Raw genomic sequence first — 18408 nt, 5'->3', positions numbered from 1 at the left:
CCTCTAGAGACTCACTCCTTTTTAATAGGAAGAGCTAGTCAGGACCCATGTGGAGCTAAGCAACACACAGGGATGACATACAGCAGGTACAGCATGGGCTTCTTATTTTACTCGTTAGAGACTCTTTCCCTCCCTCCCTAACCCCCTTTTCTCTTTCCCCTCTCACGTAAATGACCCCAAATGAAATCACCCCTACACTGATCTTTGTGTTCATATTCAGGAGAACAGAGGTTGCGGGAGTATCCCAGAAAAAAACAACTCTACACAAGACACGACCATGTGGAGATAATACTCCTGAGACACCAGCCTTCTCATAATGGCAACAAAGCCGTAAAATATATTCAGAAAACAGGGAGACAGAGCCTTTACAAATCTGCCACCCAGTCTACCAGTAAGCTGATCCAAGTAAGAGGCATGGTCACAAAGCATGGTGACCTGTCCTCTGACATGTAATCTAATCCTTAAACTAAAGACGACTGAGTGTTTTTGCATGCCATGTTTCCTAATGATGCTGTGGCTGTCAGCATGCTACAGGGGCACTTCTTGGAAAATGGAGGTAACGACAAAGCACATCGTTAGGAAGGCAATTATATGCAGTAGTAACCATTTTACAATGGCCATATGGGCTGTGTTTCAACAACATAATTTCCAGTCAGGACAAGTGGATATATTTCTCTGTGTTCCTAATCCCAGGTATGACATACTAAATGAAGTAAATGTGCATCTGAAATATGGGTGGCAGATGTGGAAATCCACACAATGTAACAGTAATGTACATCTGTAATCAGAGAATACCTACCCACTACCCAAGACAGACACCCATCTCTGCTGCCCAGCCTCACGGTTTCCTTAATTGGACACATCCCCAAAAGAGTCTAAGAAAGGCACAAGGAGAAGCAAAAGAATGAATTCACAGTCTCTACAAGTCTTAGATCTGAACCAAACTGTAAGGTGACTCAGAATTTGTGGTTTGCACATACGTAAAATCAAAGGGTATGAAATCACCTTGAAACCCTGGACCTAAAGGTGTGGCTCCTATTATGCCAGATTTTGAGAGTCAGAGTGTGTGGGCTGGTTTAGGTATCCCCTGCAATTATACAGTCTAAACAAGTAATTCCCACTGTTTCCCCATTTTAGACGTGAATAGAAATAACTGTGTACTGAGGTAGCTAGAAAGAGGGGGTTAAAACAGCCCATCTGGAAACACGATGGAGCAAACAGCTTCTTCTCATCAAAGAGAAAAATACTCTTTTGAAAAGTCAGGCCCTGTGAGAATAACGAGGTCAGGATATCTTTCTACTAACCTGTCCCCAACCTGATGGTCATCAGCCAGGTACGAATCCTTTAGTCCTAGAACAGGAACTAGGTAGAAGGGCACCCTAGCCCAGGGGAGCTGAGGATGGGGATTCTCAATAATGTACAGTACTTTATATGCAGTTGGGATTTCCATTAGAATCAATCTAACAGCAAGAGTCATTAGCATACTCTTTGTAGTATAAACAAACCTCAACTGGGTGGAGAGAGAACAATTTGAAAATGTGCTTGGAATAATGAAAGGAAACAATAGCAAGGGAATAACGGACTCTTCCAGAAATAGATATCAAGAAAAGCAAAGAGCTATTTAGTATGGTCTTTCATGAAGGAAGAATAGAGTGCCTGTAGTTTAAAAATAAATAAATAAAATAAAACCTAGCACCAGTAATAAGATCTCTTTTATTGTGGACTATCTTCCCAAGAGAAGTAAGTGCCACTTCCTACAGTAGTTTAAAAGCAGGCAAAAATAAAATAATAATAATAATAATAATAATAATAATAAAACATAGGCCTCTGTTAGTAAAATAAGTTTATATTCACAGAAACATTGGACAGGCTACCAATTCCTTCCCAATCTGCTAATGTTATTTAAGGCCAGTTTTAAAGCACAAAAAAACAATTAATAAGGCAGAGAGGGAATAACATCACCAACTAGACCACAAGCAAACTTTATGAAGCAATTACTCTAAGATTCCGTATTTTGCTGTTGTGTTGCTTTGGTTTGTTCGACACAGAATCTCACGTATCCCAGGCTGGTCTTGAACTTGCTATGTGGCTGAGGCTGACACTGTACTTCAACCTCCGTAGCACTTGGTTTACAGTGTATACTATCACACCAATGTATGTGGATCCAAGCCAGGGTCTTCTGAATGCCAGCCAAGCACTCTATCGAGTGAGATTTCTCTCGAGCCCATAAGCGTCAGCATTTAAAAAGAAAACAGAAGATGCTCAGTGATCCAGTGTTTTCCCAGCATACAGCCGGTGCCCTGGATTCCATCTTTAGTTCACAAATGGGGTGGGGCTGGCGGTCGTAAGAAAGACAGGAAGACAGAAAGAAGACAGACAGGAAGTCAGAAAGAAAACAACTTCCCAAACAATTAGGTATATGGTTCTTGCCCAGCCCTGAATACTACTATTAAACATAGAAAATCCTTTATAACCAAGGATAGTTTTCATCAACAGCAAGAGGAACAAACGTGGTCTCTACCAGAGACCCACTGAGGCTCTCACAAAACGAGTCCATATTTTTCAAAGAAGTGTAAAAGAGTGAGGAGCCCAGCCCTTCGAGTCTGCCATAAACTGCTGCCCTTCTTGGTCTTGGATGAGCTGACGACCTCCATCAACTGTAAACCAGCCTTCATTCCTTTGTCCACGGCGTCGTCCTAGGGCACAGTGAATGTGAAACTGCGAACACAATGCCTGGCACGGAGCAAGCACTACAGAAGCTCCCTTTTCAAACATGTCTTTTCAAGGTTTCGTTGTTTTAAGAAATAGGTCAACAGTACATAAGCGTCGACTGAATGCCTACTTTACATGGATTACCGGGTGGAGAGAGCAACAATTTTAAGAGCTTTTAAAAAAACCTCTTAAGGGATGTATGCAGGGAGAATGCAGGGGCTAACAACAGAGAACATAGGGAAATGAGACAATACATTAGAAATACGCGGAGAAAATGCTGGCTCTTCTTTCCCGAGTGACACCCCCCCCCCCCAGTAAGTCATTACAGCACAGAGAACAGGAAAAAGTAGTAGCGCTCGAACTTCCCACCGGCTCCCAAAGAAAACACAAAGCATATCTTGTCATACTTAATACTTCAAAGATTCCTTTAGACTAGGCCCCAAGATCTCAGTCCATAAGAACAGCATTTCAGAAAGGTGAAATAAAGGTTACCAAAGCTAAACAAATAAATAAACCTCTCTGACTTAATCCATGTCCCAATCTTCAGATTATCAGGAATACAGTGCCACGAATGACATTATTATTATCATCTGTGATTCTGAACACAGGTAACATTTCAGTTAAATGAATCACAGCCTGATGACCTGAATCCCATCTCCAGGATGTGCATGGTGGAAAGAGAGAACTGACTCCTGAAATTTTCCTTCTGGACCTCTGTGTGCACATTCAAGCATGGACACGGACACACACAAACACACACACACACTGGGGGAGTATATAAAGGTAATGTTAAGAACTTTTAAAAGATGGGTTACATTTTGAAGTTAGAATGGCTCAAGATGGAAAGCAGCATTTCCAAAAACAAACTTTAAGTGGTCAATGAACCTAGGGAAATATCCCAGTGGGCAGAGCCTTGTTGTAAAAGCATGAAGACCTGAGTTCAAATCCCCAGCACCTGAGGTGACCACAGACACATCCATCCAGTATTGTGGTATTTCTGCAGCTTGCTGACTCGCTGCCTAACTCCAGGGTAAGCTAGAAAGAGACCCTGTCTCAAAGGAATGGACGAGACAAAGAGTGGTAAAGCGGGACACCCAACGCCTTTCTCTAGCATCTATACGCATATAAGGCATGCGCACGTGCCCACATGCACGCACACACTTGTGCATTCACTTTACATACACCAGCACACCCAAAATTTAAATTATCAAATGAGTGGTCAAGGGAGACATACATCCAAGTGGGGAGATGGCTTTTGATACTCTCAGGTATTAGGTAAGACAACTTTCAACCACGGAAACACAATACACTTCGGTATCTTAAAACCATTATTTTCTTTGCACTGGCGCTCACCTAGAACAATCTGGTCCATTTCAGTGTCGGACTAATGAAACCTTTTAAATTAAACAACACAACTCTCTGACTGAGCAGGTTTCAACATCCAGGTGTGAAATCTCACCTCCCAGCACTCAGGCTGAATTATCCCCTAGCCTCTCAGCAGCAATTATCATCCGCTCCCTCCCCTAGGTAGCTCTCAGCTAGCATGTATCCTCTGAGGCTCACATCTGGAAATAAGAACCCCCTCTGGGGGCCTCCTATGCTCTGGGACTGAGAGGGAGAAGAAAAACAAGAACTTCATGCTGGTGGAGACAATTTCTGAAAATACCTTCCTTTTTTTTTTTCTTTTTGACACACAGTGTAAAAGCAAATTGATAAAATGAAACCCTTATGTCACCACAGTTAGGGGCAATTTTTTTTAATAGAGTAAATTAGAATAGACTGTTCATCTAGAGGTCAGCTTCTTCCATTTACACAAATTCCAAAAATTTAGTAAAGGGTATTTCCTTCAGTTGAGAGGGCATAATTAGGTGTTTTTGATTAGAGCACTTTCCTCCCGTTTAACAAGGCATTACAGGTGTCCTCGACTTTCCTAGTAACCAGACAGCCCTGCTTTTGGCATCCTTACAATTTTAAGACTGAACTGTCATATAGAAGAATTACAGCTAGGGTGTCTCTGTACAATCATGACTCTGAAGTGGTTATGACATGCCCGGACTCCCCAATGGAACAGATATGGAAATCATATTCCATATTCATAGCCACAAGTCCTCCTTAGCGTGCACTTGGAACGAAGCTCTGAGATCTGAATGACAAGGGCTTATTCTAATCACCATCAATGACTGCTGAAAGCACCAACACCAAGTGAGGTATGAAACCTGGACAGGAGAAATGAAACGCTCGCAATCACTTCCTTCCAGGGGTGCAGGAACACATGAAGAGGTGCGACCCAGAGAAAGCCATGCACCAAACATGGTGCGACAGTTAGTTACTGTTGTTTTTTTAAGAGATTTGTTTTTATCGTTTTTAACTGTGTGTATGTGTCTGGGTATGTGTGTGTGCACAGGTGCTTTCAGAGACCACAGGTGTCCTGTCCCCTGGAGCTGCAGTCACAGGTAGTTATGAGCTGTACAACGTGAGTACTGGGAACTGAACTCAGATTCTGGCAAGAACAGCAATCACTCTTAACCACTGAGCCATCTCTTTTCAGTTCCCCGTTTTTAACTATCATCTTGCTACCACCAAGAATCACCTGAGAATAACATTTTCCTCCTGGATCTTGGGGAATTATCTAAATCAGGATGGACTTTAGGAAGATTCACCTTGAATGTGGGAGACATCACTGCCTAGGCTAGGAGTCCTGAGTCGGTAAGAGTAAAGAAAGCTAGCCGAATGCAAGCAAGCATGTGTGCATTTGTTTTTCTCTGCTCTCAACTGTAGATGTGGTATGCCCAGATCACTGAAATCCACACCACTGTGACTTCCCTAATGATAGACCATAACCTGGAATTGTAAGCTAAGTCAATCGTTCCCTCTGAGTTGCTCTTTGACATTTTGGTTGTGAGACTAGCCTTTAAGGGCTGAGCCATCTCTCCAGTCCCCCTAAGTTGTTTTTGGACAGGGTGTTTCATCGCGACAACAAAATAAAACTAGAACACGTGACTACCAAAATCCCAGCTTCCCTGCAGAGAGACGGAACACTATGCTTGGTAAAAAGGACTCATTTTTCACAGCAAGATTCCCCCTGACATCTGATCCAATTTACAAAAATTCGATTTATACCAATTTTGTCAACAGATCAGTCCGGGGAGCATAACTAGAGATAGGTCTGCATTTTAAATGGGAGGCAAGGCCTCTCTGATTGAAGTTCAAACTCAAACATCCTGCTTTAACAACTCCATTAATGACATTAAGCACAGATCTAAAGATTACTCGGGCCCCTTTATCAGTCACATGTGTTATTTATGGGACAACCTATCAATCATGTCTTCCTCTTATTATTTCCTACATTCTGGTCCTAGGCTATTTGGTCTGCCAAATTAATACATTCCATCATTGCTGCAAATCTAAACAATGCTTGGTAAAAGATTAATAAAATAGTTGGGCTCTCTGCAACCACATACACACCCAGAGAGATTCATCAATGTCTTTTTATTTGCATATCTGGCTGACTGCCCCTGCAGCAAATAAGAACAGCGCAAAGCACAGGTATGCCGGATTCTGGTTTGCATTTAATTCAGGGTGTCAATCTGCTTCTGTTTTAATTACATCCATCTTGATATGTTATTACAATCCCATGAAAACTTCTTTTCATTATATGAATGGTTATAAACATACACACATGACAAACAGTTGTTATAAATTTCCTCCTTCAGCAATAAACAGACTAGACGCCTTAGCCAGCACATCACGTGAATCTTGTATTTTGAGTTCTTCAGAAGAAAGTCTGAATCTTCATCTCAAATACATTCCAACATTCTGTTACATATATTCTGCTACCAGGGTTAAAGGAACTGCTCTAAATTTCCCCAGGTTACAGTCTGAAGGAAATAAATTAATCCCCACTCATCCCCACTCAAAAAAAATTAAAAATGTTAAAGTAGGCCACAAAAACATCTTATACCCAAGCAATTATCTTTCCACTGGACATTCCAGAATGAGAAGCCTCACGGTATCACTGTAATAGTTTTGTTTTTTCTTAATACTTTCATTACAGGAGGGTGGGAAAGGGTTCTTTTTTTTTTTTAAACACACCTATAAAACGGGGCAATAAATTTCAAGGTAATATACTACTGTGGGAGCGTGTGGGATGGGGGAAGAATGTTTTTAAAGGTTCTTGAAATTAAGTAACAAACAAAATATTATTAAGGAAAAAAATAGGATGTTCCATGGGTGTTCCTACTGATTTTTGTTTTTAAAAGCGTTCTTATGGATATGGATATACCTCAGTTGGCGGACTGTTTCCCTACCATGCACAAAGCCCGAGGTTCAGCACATAAACTAGGGTTGGTAGTGCACACCTGTAATGCCAGAACTCAAAGCAGAAGATCAGGAGTTCAAGGTCATCCTACACTACACAGAAATGTCTAGGCCAGCTGAAGCTATTGAGGCCCTGACTTTAAAAACAGAACTTTCTTCCATAATTCCCAATCCTTGCACTCACCAACAATAAGGGAAAATAGTCTCCTAGTTTCATTGAGGAACAGCTGGGACCTTTAACTCCCAGTGTGATCTGGAACAGATCAGTTAATCCTTGAGAGCCGGTTCCATTTGCAAAAAAAAAAAAAAAAAAAAAAAAAAAAAAAAAAAAAAAAAAAAAAAAAAAAAATGAGGGGCAGAAAGAACTTTACCGCTAGGGACCATTGTCTGTGCAAAGAACACCAATGTTCTTCAGAAGCACAGCCTCCAGATGTGGCGTGAAATGGATCCAAAGGATACGCAGGACAAGGTTAGGCCCTAATTTTAGGATAATTCCTCCTAAAGATTGAGCTCTGCACATTACTCTCAAAACTAATTTTCTAAAGTAAGTGCAGAGAACACTATATCAAGAAGTAAGGAATTTACATACACAATCACCAAATTCTTGTCAACTACAGAAAAAATGAGTGGTGTGTGTGTGTGTGTGTGTGTGTGTGTGTGTGTGTTTTCCCCCTTCATTTTTAACTATAGGAAGTGGTTCACTAAATTAATAACCTTTAGCCAACAGTAGCAAAGACACTAAAAGCAGGGTGGAGGGGTATCAGGAGTGGTGTCCCACACCTTTGATCCCAGCCTTGGGAGACAGAGGCAAGTGAATCTCCGTGAGTTTGAGGCTAACTCGGTCTACATGAGGAGTTAAAGACTTGCTGGGGCCACAGAATGGGATCCTGTCTCTGGAAAAACAAGACGGGGGAAGAAGGGAGGAGGAAGAAGGGAGGGAAGAAGAAGGAAGAAGAGAAACACAGAAGGGGGAAACGAGAAAGAGGAATAAACTTTTTTTCCCAGCATAACAACTGCGGGATAGCTATAGTACTGAGTGATGTCTATTAAGGCCCTTTACGTTCTAAAATATCACAACCTTCCCTCAGAAACTACAAATACCAAAAATAAGGGTTGCTTTGTGGCTCCAAAGGGTAAGTGTAGGGACAACAAGGAAAATGACATTTCCCACTTATCACTACAACTTGACCCTAGCAATGGTTTATTTTAGGATTCAGAGTTTAGCTGCAGTTGGAAGTATCAGATCTCGGCTGCACAACCAAGGGTCACAGTCTCTGTTTGTAGGTGGTGGCCCAGTTACTACCTACTACACAGTACTTTTAGAAAGGAGCTCTGCGGATGAAACTTAATCCTCACCCTTATTAGCCTTTACTGTCACTCATGAACACGATAAACTTCCTCCTTCTCCTCTGTGGCTCTAATTCTTACTGCACCCAGGTTTTACCAAAGTCCTGATACCAAGAACATATGCCACTATGAGGTTCAGGAACAAGCCAAAATGACAGTAAGTATTAGATAAATATTTGTCAGCGAAACCCTGTCTTGAAAAATAAATAAATAAATAAGTTGATAAATATTTTGCATGTATTTAGCATGTATTAGTTTGATTTGAGCTAAGATCACAAGTGTAAACTAGAACAGCACAGGCAACTCTCTAACCCACAGCTAATAACACCAGAGTACCTCAGACGGTCAATGCTCAAATAACGAAAACGTAGGAATGCTGAGGTTTTGACATTTCAGTCACAACTCCCAGACACTTTCCATTTTATCATCTGCATTCCTACTTTTGATGACTCTATTTCGGTGAGGGGAAGGAAGCAGGGAGGTAGAGAGTGGGTGAGTGGTGGGTAATGCAACGGGACCCTGAAATCAGCGTGTGAAAGAAATAAGCATTTCACATGAGTTCAAGTTCCAGGTCCCCTTAAAAGTATATGGAATTGGAGACTTAAACAGGACAGAGAAGCCTGCACTGACACAGACCCTTCCTAAGTAAGAAAAAGCTGATGGATGATATAAAACCACTCATTCCTACCTGCAGCTACTAAAAGCAATGGGGGTGGGGAACCAACCTACTCTTTGTGACCCTGCAATGGTGCTTACTGGCTGATACCGAGAAAAGAAAAAACAAGAAACAAGCCCTTGTTCTGCAGGGGGACTAATGATGTGAAGAAATAATTCAGAAGGGGAAAGAGGACACACTTTAGAGCGTCCCTCATAAATTCTCCTAAGTCCCTACCTCTAGAGGGACTGGGTGCACCGACACAAGACCTACATTCATGACAAAGTTCGAGATGCTGTATTAGAAGTGCTTCTGCCCTCGCTAACAATATCTCCCAAACTGTTCTTTTAGGTGCCCCGGGCTTGATTTTTACCTAACTAACTTCTTCAGTCTTCTTTCTGATTTCCACAGTTTTGAATCTACTTGAGTTTTTCATGTTGCCATCAAATAAGAGACTCCTATCCTTTTACCAAGTGGTTTTCCTAAATCTATAGCATACTGGGTGTAAGCCCAAGCCTGGAGTGCAAGGGAAGTGTTAAGAAGATGTTACTTCTTCACTTCAATACAGTGAAACTACACTTAGTGTATTGTAAATATACACTATCAGGACAGGGTAAAATGATGGAAATTCACCCTCAGCAGCTATGCACACCCATATGTATCTGTACACACACACACACACACACACACACACACACGCACGCACGCACGCACGCACGCACGCGCGCGCCTTTCATTAGGAAGTGCAGCTTTCATCAGGAAGAGCTGTTGACCTTCTCATCAGAGGACTTCCAAATCACACACAGTCCTTGGGACCTAGATTATTGCACGATCTATTCCCAACAGTTGTTTTCTGTGTGTGAGTACTTTCTAATCTTAACAACGTTCTCTCAAACTAAATAATCACTGTTTATTTTCAACAGTGTAAGAAAAAAAAAGTTCTATATACAAGAGTCCCAGAACCTATCACAACAAACTACTCAGGGTTTGTTTTGAACTCCCTAAATCAAATGCTTTGTTTGTTTGTTTGGTGCAATGCTGGGAGACTGAACCCAGAGCCTTGCACATGCTAAGGAAGTACTTTACCACTGAGTTACTCTCTCTGCCCCCAAACTCCATTGTTCAACCTTTTTCCAACTAGGTGTCAAGAGAACACAGCTCCCAGAACCTATCACTAACTTCATGGCCCACATTTTTAAGTCTACTGAATCATTTGTATCTTGCCCAAAATGGCTACAGCAGTTAATCTCCACAACTAACAAGAATCAGAGAGAACCATCCTTCCAATTCACCTCACACAAAGCCCCCTCCAGTCAAGCTTTGCCTCGAAAGAGTGAAATACAGAGTTCAGCAAATATGATTTTTTTAGAAAAGCTAGTGTTCATTTACACACATGCAATTCACACTCTTCCTTTTTTCCATCACTCAGAAAGTCCTCAGATCACGGAGTTATGTACACTGTTCAGAACTGAAATGCTGGGACGTGACCTCTTTCAGCAATCTCACAGCCAAACTTCACAAGGCAGAAAGTGAAGCAAGCAAGGAAGACTGCGATCCACGCCTTTCCCTGGCACCGCGACAGAACGAGAGATGCTCTGACCCTCTGAATAACCACTCTGTGCACTTTAGCAAGCCAGCTAATCCCAAACCCTTGTTTTAACACCAATGTCAAATTCCTTTCTCATCCCAACCTTCTTTTCCAGGTGGCTAAAAAGCAGCAATACATGAAACTAGAAGGGACCACAAGGAGATAAAACATATTGGCTGGAGGGCAACTCGCTGGCCTGGGAATCAAGCAGCTGTCACGCTGAGAAAGAGTCTTTAATGAGAACCATTCACCAATGCTCACCTCTTGGTGGGTTGAGAAAAAAAAAATCAGGGAAACAGCTGACATGAGGCAGAAAAGGGATCAGAAAAAGAAGGGAACATCTCTCTTAATATCTCACCCTCACCTGCCATTCCTGACTTCTACCATCACCCCCATCATGCTACTACCCTCAGAGATCACCAAACTCCAAGATCTGGAATGGGTTCTTTGAGACCTTGAGCCGTTTTCCAGACTGGCTTATGGATACAATGATGACAACTGCAGAGCCCTGTGGCCAGAGAGATTTAGGAGATAAGTCACTACCTCCTCCACCATAATCCAAATTCACATTCATATAATAAAGACTTTTAATTCTACAAGAACAAGTAGTGCTAAAACATATTTGAAAGCAGATCATCCTGCTTCAGTCTCAAACACAGCCTATGAGAAACCTGGGGAAAGCTCTGTTCCTTTCCAGCCTGAGAAATTCACTATAACCTAGTCTCCATCTCTCCATTAACAGAGAAGGGAGGGTAAGGACACTTTTAGAAGGTGGCTTTGCCAAGGAGGCACAGACAACTATTTAGAAAGGCTAAGTATGGCTGGTGGGTCTCCTGGTCCCTAGCAAGAACTTCACTACCATTGTACACGTTCCTAATCAGCCTTCCTCAGCGGCCCCTGATCTTAACCGCTCAATGTCTTCTTAATGGTCTTCCTCCTGTGTCACCTTCAATATTCCTTTAGAAAGCTCTCCCCTTGCTACTACCTCATCTACCAATCACTACACCCTTCTAGGACCCATCTTTCCCAGGAGGACTTCTCAAGGACTGGAAATGGAGTTCAATTAGTAGACAGTATACACAAAGCCCTGGGTTCAATCCTCAACACAGCCAAACTAGGAGTTCAGGTACAGAGCTATTTCCCCAGCACTCTGAAGGTGAAAGCAAGAATATCACAAGTTCAAGGTCATTCTCCACTACCCAGTAAGTTTGAAGCCAGCCTAGAGTGCACGAGAACATGCCTCAAACACACACACACACACACACACACACGCACACGCAATACCTTTTAAACACTTCAACTTTTCTCCCTATCTTCTCTCTAAAAGTCTTTAGTTAATATTATTCAAGTGCCTGTTTCAAAATTAGTTTGCAAGTGTCAGATGTAAGTTATCAGCTAAATCGCATCCTTCTTCAAGACGTTACAAACACTGTAGGCCACTCATACTACTACTGCCTTGTACATATTAAGCACTCCATAAATATCTGCTGAGTGGCACAAAGAACATGATAAACTTAATAAATGAAATTTCGAAAATAAATTACTAGCGCCTACTAGACCTAACAGATAAGTCTGTCAAATTCCATCTAATAGACTTAGAAGACTACTGACACCTGGGTGAGTCCTGAAGCAGAACCAGGAAACGAGGGGTCAGAGGAAAGCCTGGATGTGACCCTCGACACCCCAGAAATGAGCCCTCCCTTTTCTTCAGAACACTACAGCACCAGCAGAGCTCTTGTCTGCCTAAGTCTACCAGGGTCATCTTTCTTTCCCTCTGGTCAGCTGTATCAAAAGAAATACCCAAGCTACAAAGAGGTATAGGATGAGAAATAACTGATTTGCAAAGTTAAATTTACAGCCAGGATACCCATGGCTTCCTAACAGAAACCTACACAATTCTGAAAAGCACCATAGCTGATGCACCAGTGCATGCTGTTAGTAACAGGCTGCCAGCATTTCCCATTTATACTTTGATTCCTAGAAGCCACTCTGTTGAGAGAGAGAGAGAGAGAGAGAGAGAGAGAGAGAGAGAGAGAGAGAAATGCCAAGTGGGGTAACACGTGCCTATAACCCCAGCACTCTGGAGACTGGAGCAGGAGAATTTTACTGAATCTGCAAAGCCAGCCTGTGCTACATACAGAGCAAGATCCTGCCCACCCCCCAAAACTGAAACAAACACATTTAGAGGTTATTTGCCCTCATCTTAACGCCCAAAGAGTACCCAAACATGCAATACTGTTTCTAAATGGTACTTCTACTCCTTAACTGTGTAATGAGAACACACCGCTCAACTTTAGCCTCCTCACCTACCCTCTTATCTTCTATCATGAGACTCTTTGTAATCACACACTTGAACTTCAGGGCACAATTACTCAAGACAAGTGTCCCTGCAGAATATGCAACTACCTCAGCCAGTTTCGCGGCTTATAACATGTGGGAGATGCCAAGCTGCCCTCTGAGCTTCCATCTTCTTAAATAAAAATCTAACCATTTCGAAGAATAAGCATAAAATTACAGGCTGCCATTAGGCTTATTACTTTTCATCTAGTGTCTGTAAAGCCATAGCTGGTCTGGAAGTATTCATATCCAAATAGTCCATTATCAGGAGCTTCTTCATGGAAGGAAATAAGGAAGGAAGAAAGGGAGGGAGGAAGGGAGGGAGGGAGGGAGGGAGAGAAGGAAGGAAGGAAGGAAGGAAGGAAGGAAGGAAGGAAGGAAGGAAGGAAGGAAGGAAGGAAGGAGCCACCAAGAAGTTACTAAGGACAAAATCTGAGAGTCAGTGTTTCAGTGCACAACCTAAGTAGTATGTGATCTACCGTCTGCCTGAAATGGCTCTAAACTGGTGTTCTAAATTGTAAGCCTGACCGTCCAAGCCAGTATCTCTGGCTTCTTTATCATAACATCATACCAAGAGCCACCTTGACGATTCATGGCAAAGATTTTTCTCATTTATAAACACAAGCATGTGTTCAGAGTAACTCTTGGTATCTGTGATCATTCTGAGCACTTACACACTCCTAGCACACATCTCTATCCACATTCATAGTTCAACTGCCCATTTCCCTCATAAGCCTTCACATTTCTTGGTGATAGTTCAGGAAACCTTGCAAGTTTAGTGCAGTGGGCATCAGAGACTCTAGCAGTCATGACGAGTTTAGGTTCTGACCGACCGATGTGGACACAGAGTGCTAACAGCCAATACACAGACACACGTACCCACCCCCAGCCCCCACTAAAAAAGGCAAATATGGTGACTTTTATCTGTCACTGCATGGTTTTAACAGGTTTATTAACATGTTTTCTAAAAAGACAGAATTGAGCCTCTGAAAATGTGACCGACCAGAATATATACTAGAGAACTGTTAATTGAGGAGAGACAATGGTGCTGTGGGGATTTCTTAAGCCATCTGAATCCTTTATACGCCAGAGCTTCATACAGTTATTCACAGGTGCCATCACAGCAGGTCTGCAAGGTGAGAGGGAGCTCAGTGAACTACAGAAGCAGCAGATGTGAAATGCCAGTTGTCGAACCGGGGTGTTGAATGCACTCGAGTTCTACTGTCCTGTCTACTGTCTCATAGGAATTTAAAGTATATTTTTTAAAAGTTAGACCCTTTATACCAATGCACGGCTACGTATGTGATTTTATGGTAAACAGGAGAGTATCATAGCATTCGGCTAACCAAATTAACCTAGGTTTTAAGTCCTGAGAAGTAGTTGAGACATCAATTGCAGCACAGAAAGAAATGGTATTCAACATTTTGAACTTGGTCTCCTTTAAATATTTTAAAGCTTAAAAAAAAAAAACGGGAACAGGTATATTTTTCTGTCAAAGGATAAAGTCCAACAGTTACTTCAAACACAAAACAAATGCATAACTTACTTCCATCTCCACCTGGCCTTCAACAATGATGATGAGCAGACAGGGGCCCCCTCTTGCTGGCTAAGAGGGGCCACCCAGCAGGGCATGGCAGCTACCCAGAGAGCAGAACCACTTCTAAGCAGCTTTTACAAGTTCTTTCCTTCAGCAACCACAAGGCAGCCTTGCTGTGCCAAAATCCAGGCAGCATTCTCTTAGGATACATGATGCCGTTTCAATTCCCATTTTAAAACAAGAAAGAGGTCACGCTGCAGTACCCATCCACCTTTGCAAAGTTATAAAAACCACACGGCTATAATCATCCTCAATGGTGACACGCAACACTTAGAAGCCCAGAGATGACCAACTCTAAAACCGACGATTAACTCATGTACCAGCATCAAAATCTCTGGTCACCACCAATACCACTGTCATCTCTGTCCCTTCCTTCCTCCCCATCCAGGAGCCACTGGCCACTACTCACCACCGTCACCCCAGCCACAAGCACTTTATGGAGGTGAACAACTCTGACAGGAAGACTACTGCCATTTTTAAAAATACTCAAACTTGAAATCCAAACACATCTCTAGAGCCAACAACCTGAATCTGTAGTCAGTGCATGCAAGAGCCAAGCTCTCATTAACAAGGCTTGCTTTGGCCCCCTCTGAAACAATACCTCAATAACAGCCCAAAAATAAATAAATAAAGGGAAGGGGAAAGTTTCCTCAAACCGTTATGTCAGGTGCAATGAAAGGCTAAAAACCAACTTCTATCTTGGTTGTGTGCTGGACCAACCCAGCAGAATCTCAAAACCTCCTGTGTGTGATTGTGTGTCTTGAGGGTGGGGAAAAGGAGACACAGGGGAAAGAAAGCAGCTAAATTTATAAAAACCAATGACCAGTCCTAGCACCAAACCAGATTTTCCCAGGCACAGATAGTTTTCTGTGACCCCTGGATGGGCTCCCTCCACTCCTCCTTCCATCCAACAAATACACAAACACACACACACCCCAGGAGCCTCTTAGCAGACAGGAAAATGTGCATTTGAAAAATCAAGGCTGCCTGCAGGTGCCTAAGGAATAAAGAAAGACACACAAACACATACACAAAGCAAATCACTTGGGGGGTGCACATACAAAAAAAAAGCAGAGGGACAATTGGTGACAAGCCCTCCAGCAGTCAGCTAGGATTTTATTCCTGCTTCCTACCAGTCCTCCCTGGTGTACCTTCTTCTGTCCTTCAACTAAATTGCTCGTGTATACACACACACACACAGACAGACACAGACACACACCAACACACCACACGCAAATGTAAGTGTGTGGATAATACTGTCATTAACCCTTTCTGCAATAAAGCCCCATGCAAAATACAGGAAGATATTCCATCCTTTCCTCTTCTCCCCTCCTCCCTCCTTTCTCCCAACAAGGAGAAAACGCCCCCTTACCCAGCTTCACCAAAAAAGGGGAAGGGGTGCAGAAAAGCCACAAAACCCTATCAGCCTCTGGTCCCCAGGACATCCAGAAAAGGCATATACTAGACAGCCTCACACACACACAAGCGCGCGCGCACGCACACACACACACACACACACAAGCATGGGAACATATGGCTCTGGAGAAAGCACACAGAGAACCGTCCACAGGCGCCCCAAACCCAAGCAGAGACTTCCACCAGCCAAGAAGCCATGATTGGGGAGGGAGATGAGGAGGAAAGGAGTGGGGGCAGAGCCATCCGTGAAGAAGGGGGGCGCATTGTTGTGATGCCCGAACCCCTTTCTTTCCACCCATCTGCTGTGGAGGGAGGTGGGGGTGCAGAAGGGGGCGCAAGGGAAAGGCAAGCTGGACAAGAACGAAACCAGTAGAAGACCAGACCAGGCACACCGCTTGGCAATTCCCTCCTTGCTGCCTTTCTGCCCCCAGCTTCCCCCACACACAACCCCACACCCAACAATAAGACCTCGGCCGAGACAGACAGCTTCGAGCGCGGCGGGGGAGGCAAGAAAACCGGGGTGCAGCCGAGTGGGGGGTGTCATGCATAAAAGGAAACCATGGGGGGTACAGGAAAGGGGGTCCCCCCCTTACCTCCAGCGCTTCAAAAGTAACAAAGCTGGTCATGGCAAATCCATCAATGATGTCCTCTTCGGCTGAGGTGGACTCTCTGCGCTTCCTCCGCGGGGGTCTGGGCCGGGACGGGGCGGAGGATGGGGGCTTTCCATTGTCTTCCTTGTCGGAGCCCGACGATGAAGCCAGCGAGGGAGCCCGGGTCCGGCCGGTTCCTCCACCGCCCGCCGCACCGGTTCCTAACCCGGCCCGGGAGCGTCTCTCCCGGTCTCGCTGTGATCGCGACCTCCGCTTTTTCCGGAGTCCATGTCCCCGCGTCGGGCCATCCATGGTTCTTTTAACCGCGCCTGGGATCTTCCCCGTTTGCCTACCCGCGCGCCACAGGCTCGGGCCGCGGCCACACACACACACACACACACACACACACCCCAAGAAGAAAAAAATTGACACCGAGCCCTTCCTCCTCCTGCACGGGCTTTTCCCTCCAGCCGCGAGGAAGGGCGCGGGGGAGAAGGAGGTTGGGAGGAATTAAAAAAAAAAAAAAAAAGCTGAAGAAGAACAAGAAGGGAGGGCAGGGGGAAAAAAGAAAGAAAAAAAGGGGGAAGGGGCGGGGAGACGGGGAGGGAGGGACTGGGAAGCGAGAGGGCGAAGTGTGGGGCTCCCCTCTGCACCGAGGGTCGGAGATGCCTGCGAACAGCGCCGAGCAAAGTAATGGCTGAACACACAGGTCTCCTTTACAGAGGAAAGGGGGGAAAAAAATAACTCACCAAGCAGGCAATAAATCAGAATAGCGGAATGCTTTGATCAAGAGACTGGGGAAGCCCTCCCCGCGGCCATGCTCTCTCCCCACCACCGAAATCGCCTTGCTTCTCGCTTTCTCTAGAGACCCCTACCCCCAATTTAAAAAGAAAAAAGAAAGAAACCCCGAGGTCCGAAAAGGTCACGGTGAAGTGAGGGGTGGGTGGCAATGAACTTCACCCGCCCCCTCGTGCAGGAAAACACCCCACACCTCCTCCTCACACACACGCCTCGCAGAAAAACTCACTCCCGGGCTCCCAATTCTTTTTTTAAGAAATGTATCCAAGGGAAGCCAGGGCTGGGGAGCGAGCAGACAGGGGCGAGACCCCCCAGAGAGGGGAGCATAACCACGTAATCACGAGCGGAGACAGAGGTTGCCGGGGGAAAGGAGGAAGGGAAGGAGGAGGACGTTAGAGCAGTTGTGGGATTTTTTTTCCTTGCCCTTTTTTTTCGGTCTTCGAGGTGGGGAGGAGGAGAAAAAGATGAAAGAAGAGAAGAATTGCAAAGCCTGGCGCGTGCCACCGACCCCCGCCTCACATACACATGCACGCACACACACACACACAAATTGTAGGTTTCCCCCCAACCCCCAGTTCCAGAGGTCACCCTTCCTCCAAAAAAAATTATAAAGGAGGGAGTGAGTCAGTCAATGAGGAAAGCAAAGAGCAGTCTCCAACCCGAGATACACCGGTGTGGTGCCGCCGCCGCCTCTTCTTCTTCGCGTCGCCCCGCCTGAGGAAGAAGCGCTGGGAGATGCCGCTCGCAGCTAACGCTGCCACAGCCGCCGACGCCAGAGCCCCGAGCCCGAGGGTGCACGGCGTGTCCCTGGGCGGCTGCAGCCAGAGCCCGGGCACGGCCTCATCCTCCGCCCGCCTTGCTCACACAGCGCCCGCTCCTCCCCCTCCGGCCGGCCCACCGCCGCCGCCCGCCTCGGCCCAGCCCCGCGCCCGCCCGCTTGCGGTCTCTCGCTCTCTCTCTCCCCCTCTCTCTCCTGCACGCGCGCTCCAGCTCGAGCGCTCTGGAAGACCGCCCTCTTCGCGCCTCGCTCTGCGCGCGCTCCCGAGGACCG

The 18408-nt window shown here is 44.8% G+C and overlaps 1 protein-coding gene across 9 annotated transcripts in view; it reads right to left on the bottom strand.

Moving 5' to 3' along the window:
- Positions 1-18197, bottom strand: part of Auts2 (activator of transcription and developmental regulator AUTS2) — a 1106765-nt gene extending 1088568 nt beyond the window's left edge. For all 9 annotated transcript variants that reach the window (XM_050166142.1, XM_050166146.1, XM_050166147.1 and 6 more), the window contains exon 1: positions 16563-18197. In XM_050166142.1, the coding sequence (XP_050022099.1) occupies positions 16563-16871 (309 nt within the window). In that variant the 5' untranslated portion in view covers positions 16872-18197. The remainder of the gene's footprint in view (positions 1-16562) is intronic.
- Positions 18198-18408: the final 211 nt, after the last annotated feature.

This window comes from Alexandromys fortis, unplaced genomic scaffold (assembly GCF_014885135.2).
Source record: "Alexandromys fortis isolate MF-2015 unplaced genomic scaffold, M_Fortis_MF-2015_v1.1 scaffold_151, whole genome shotgun sequence".
Classification (NCBI taxonomy): Eukaryota; Metazoa; Chordata; class Mammalia; order Rodentia; family Cricetidae; genus Alexandromys; species Alexandromys fortis.
Note: the sequence above shows the minus strand (reverse complement) of the source record. Positions and strands in the feature narration are given on the sequence as shown.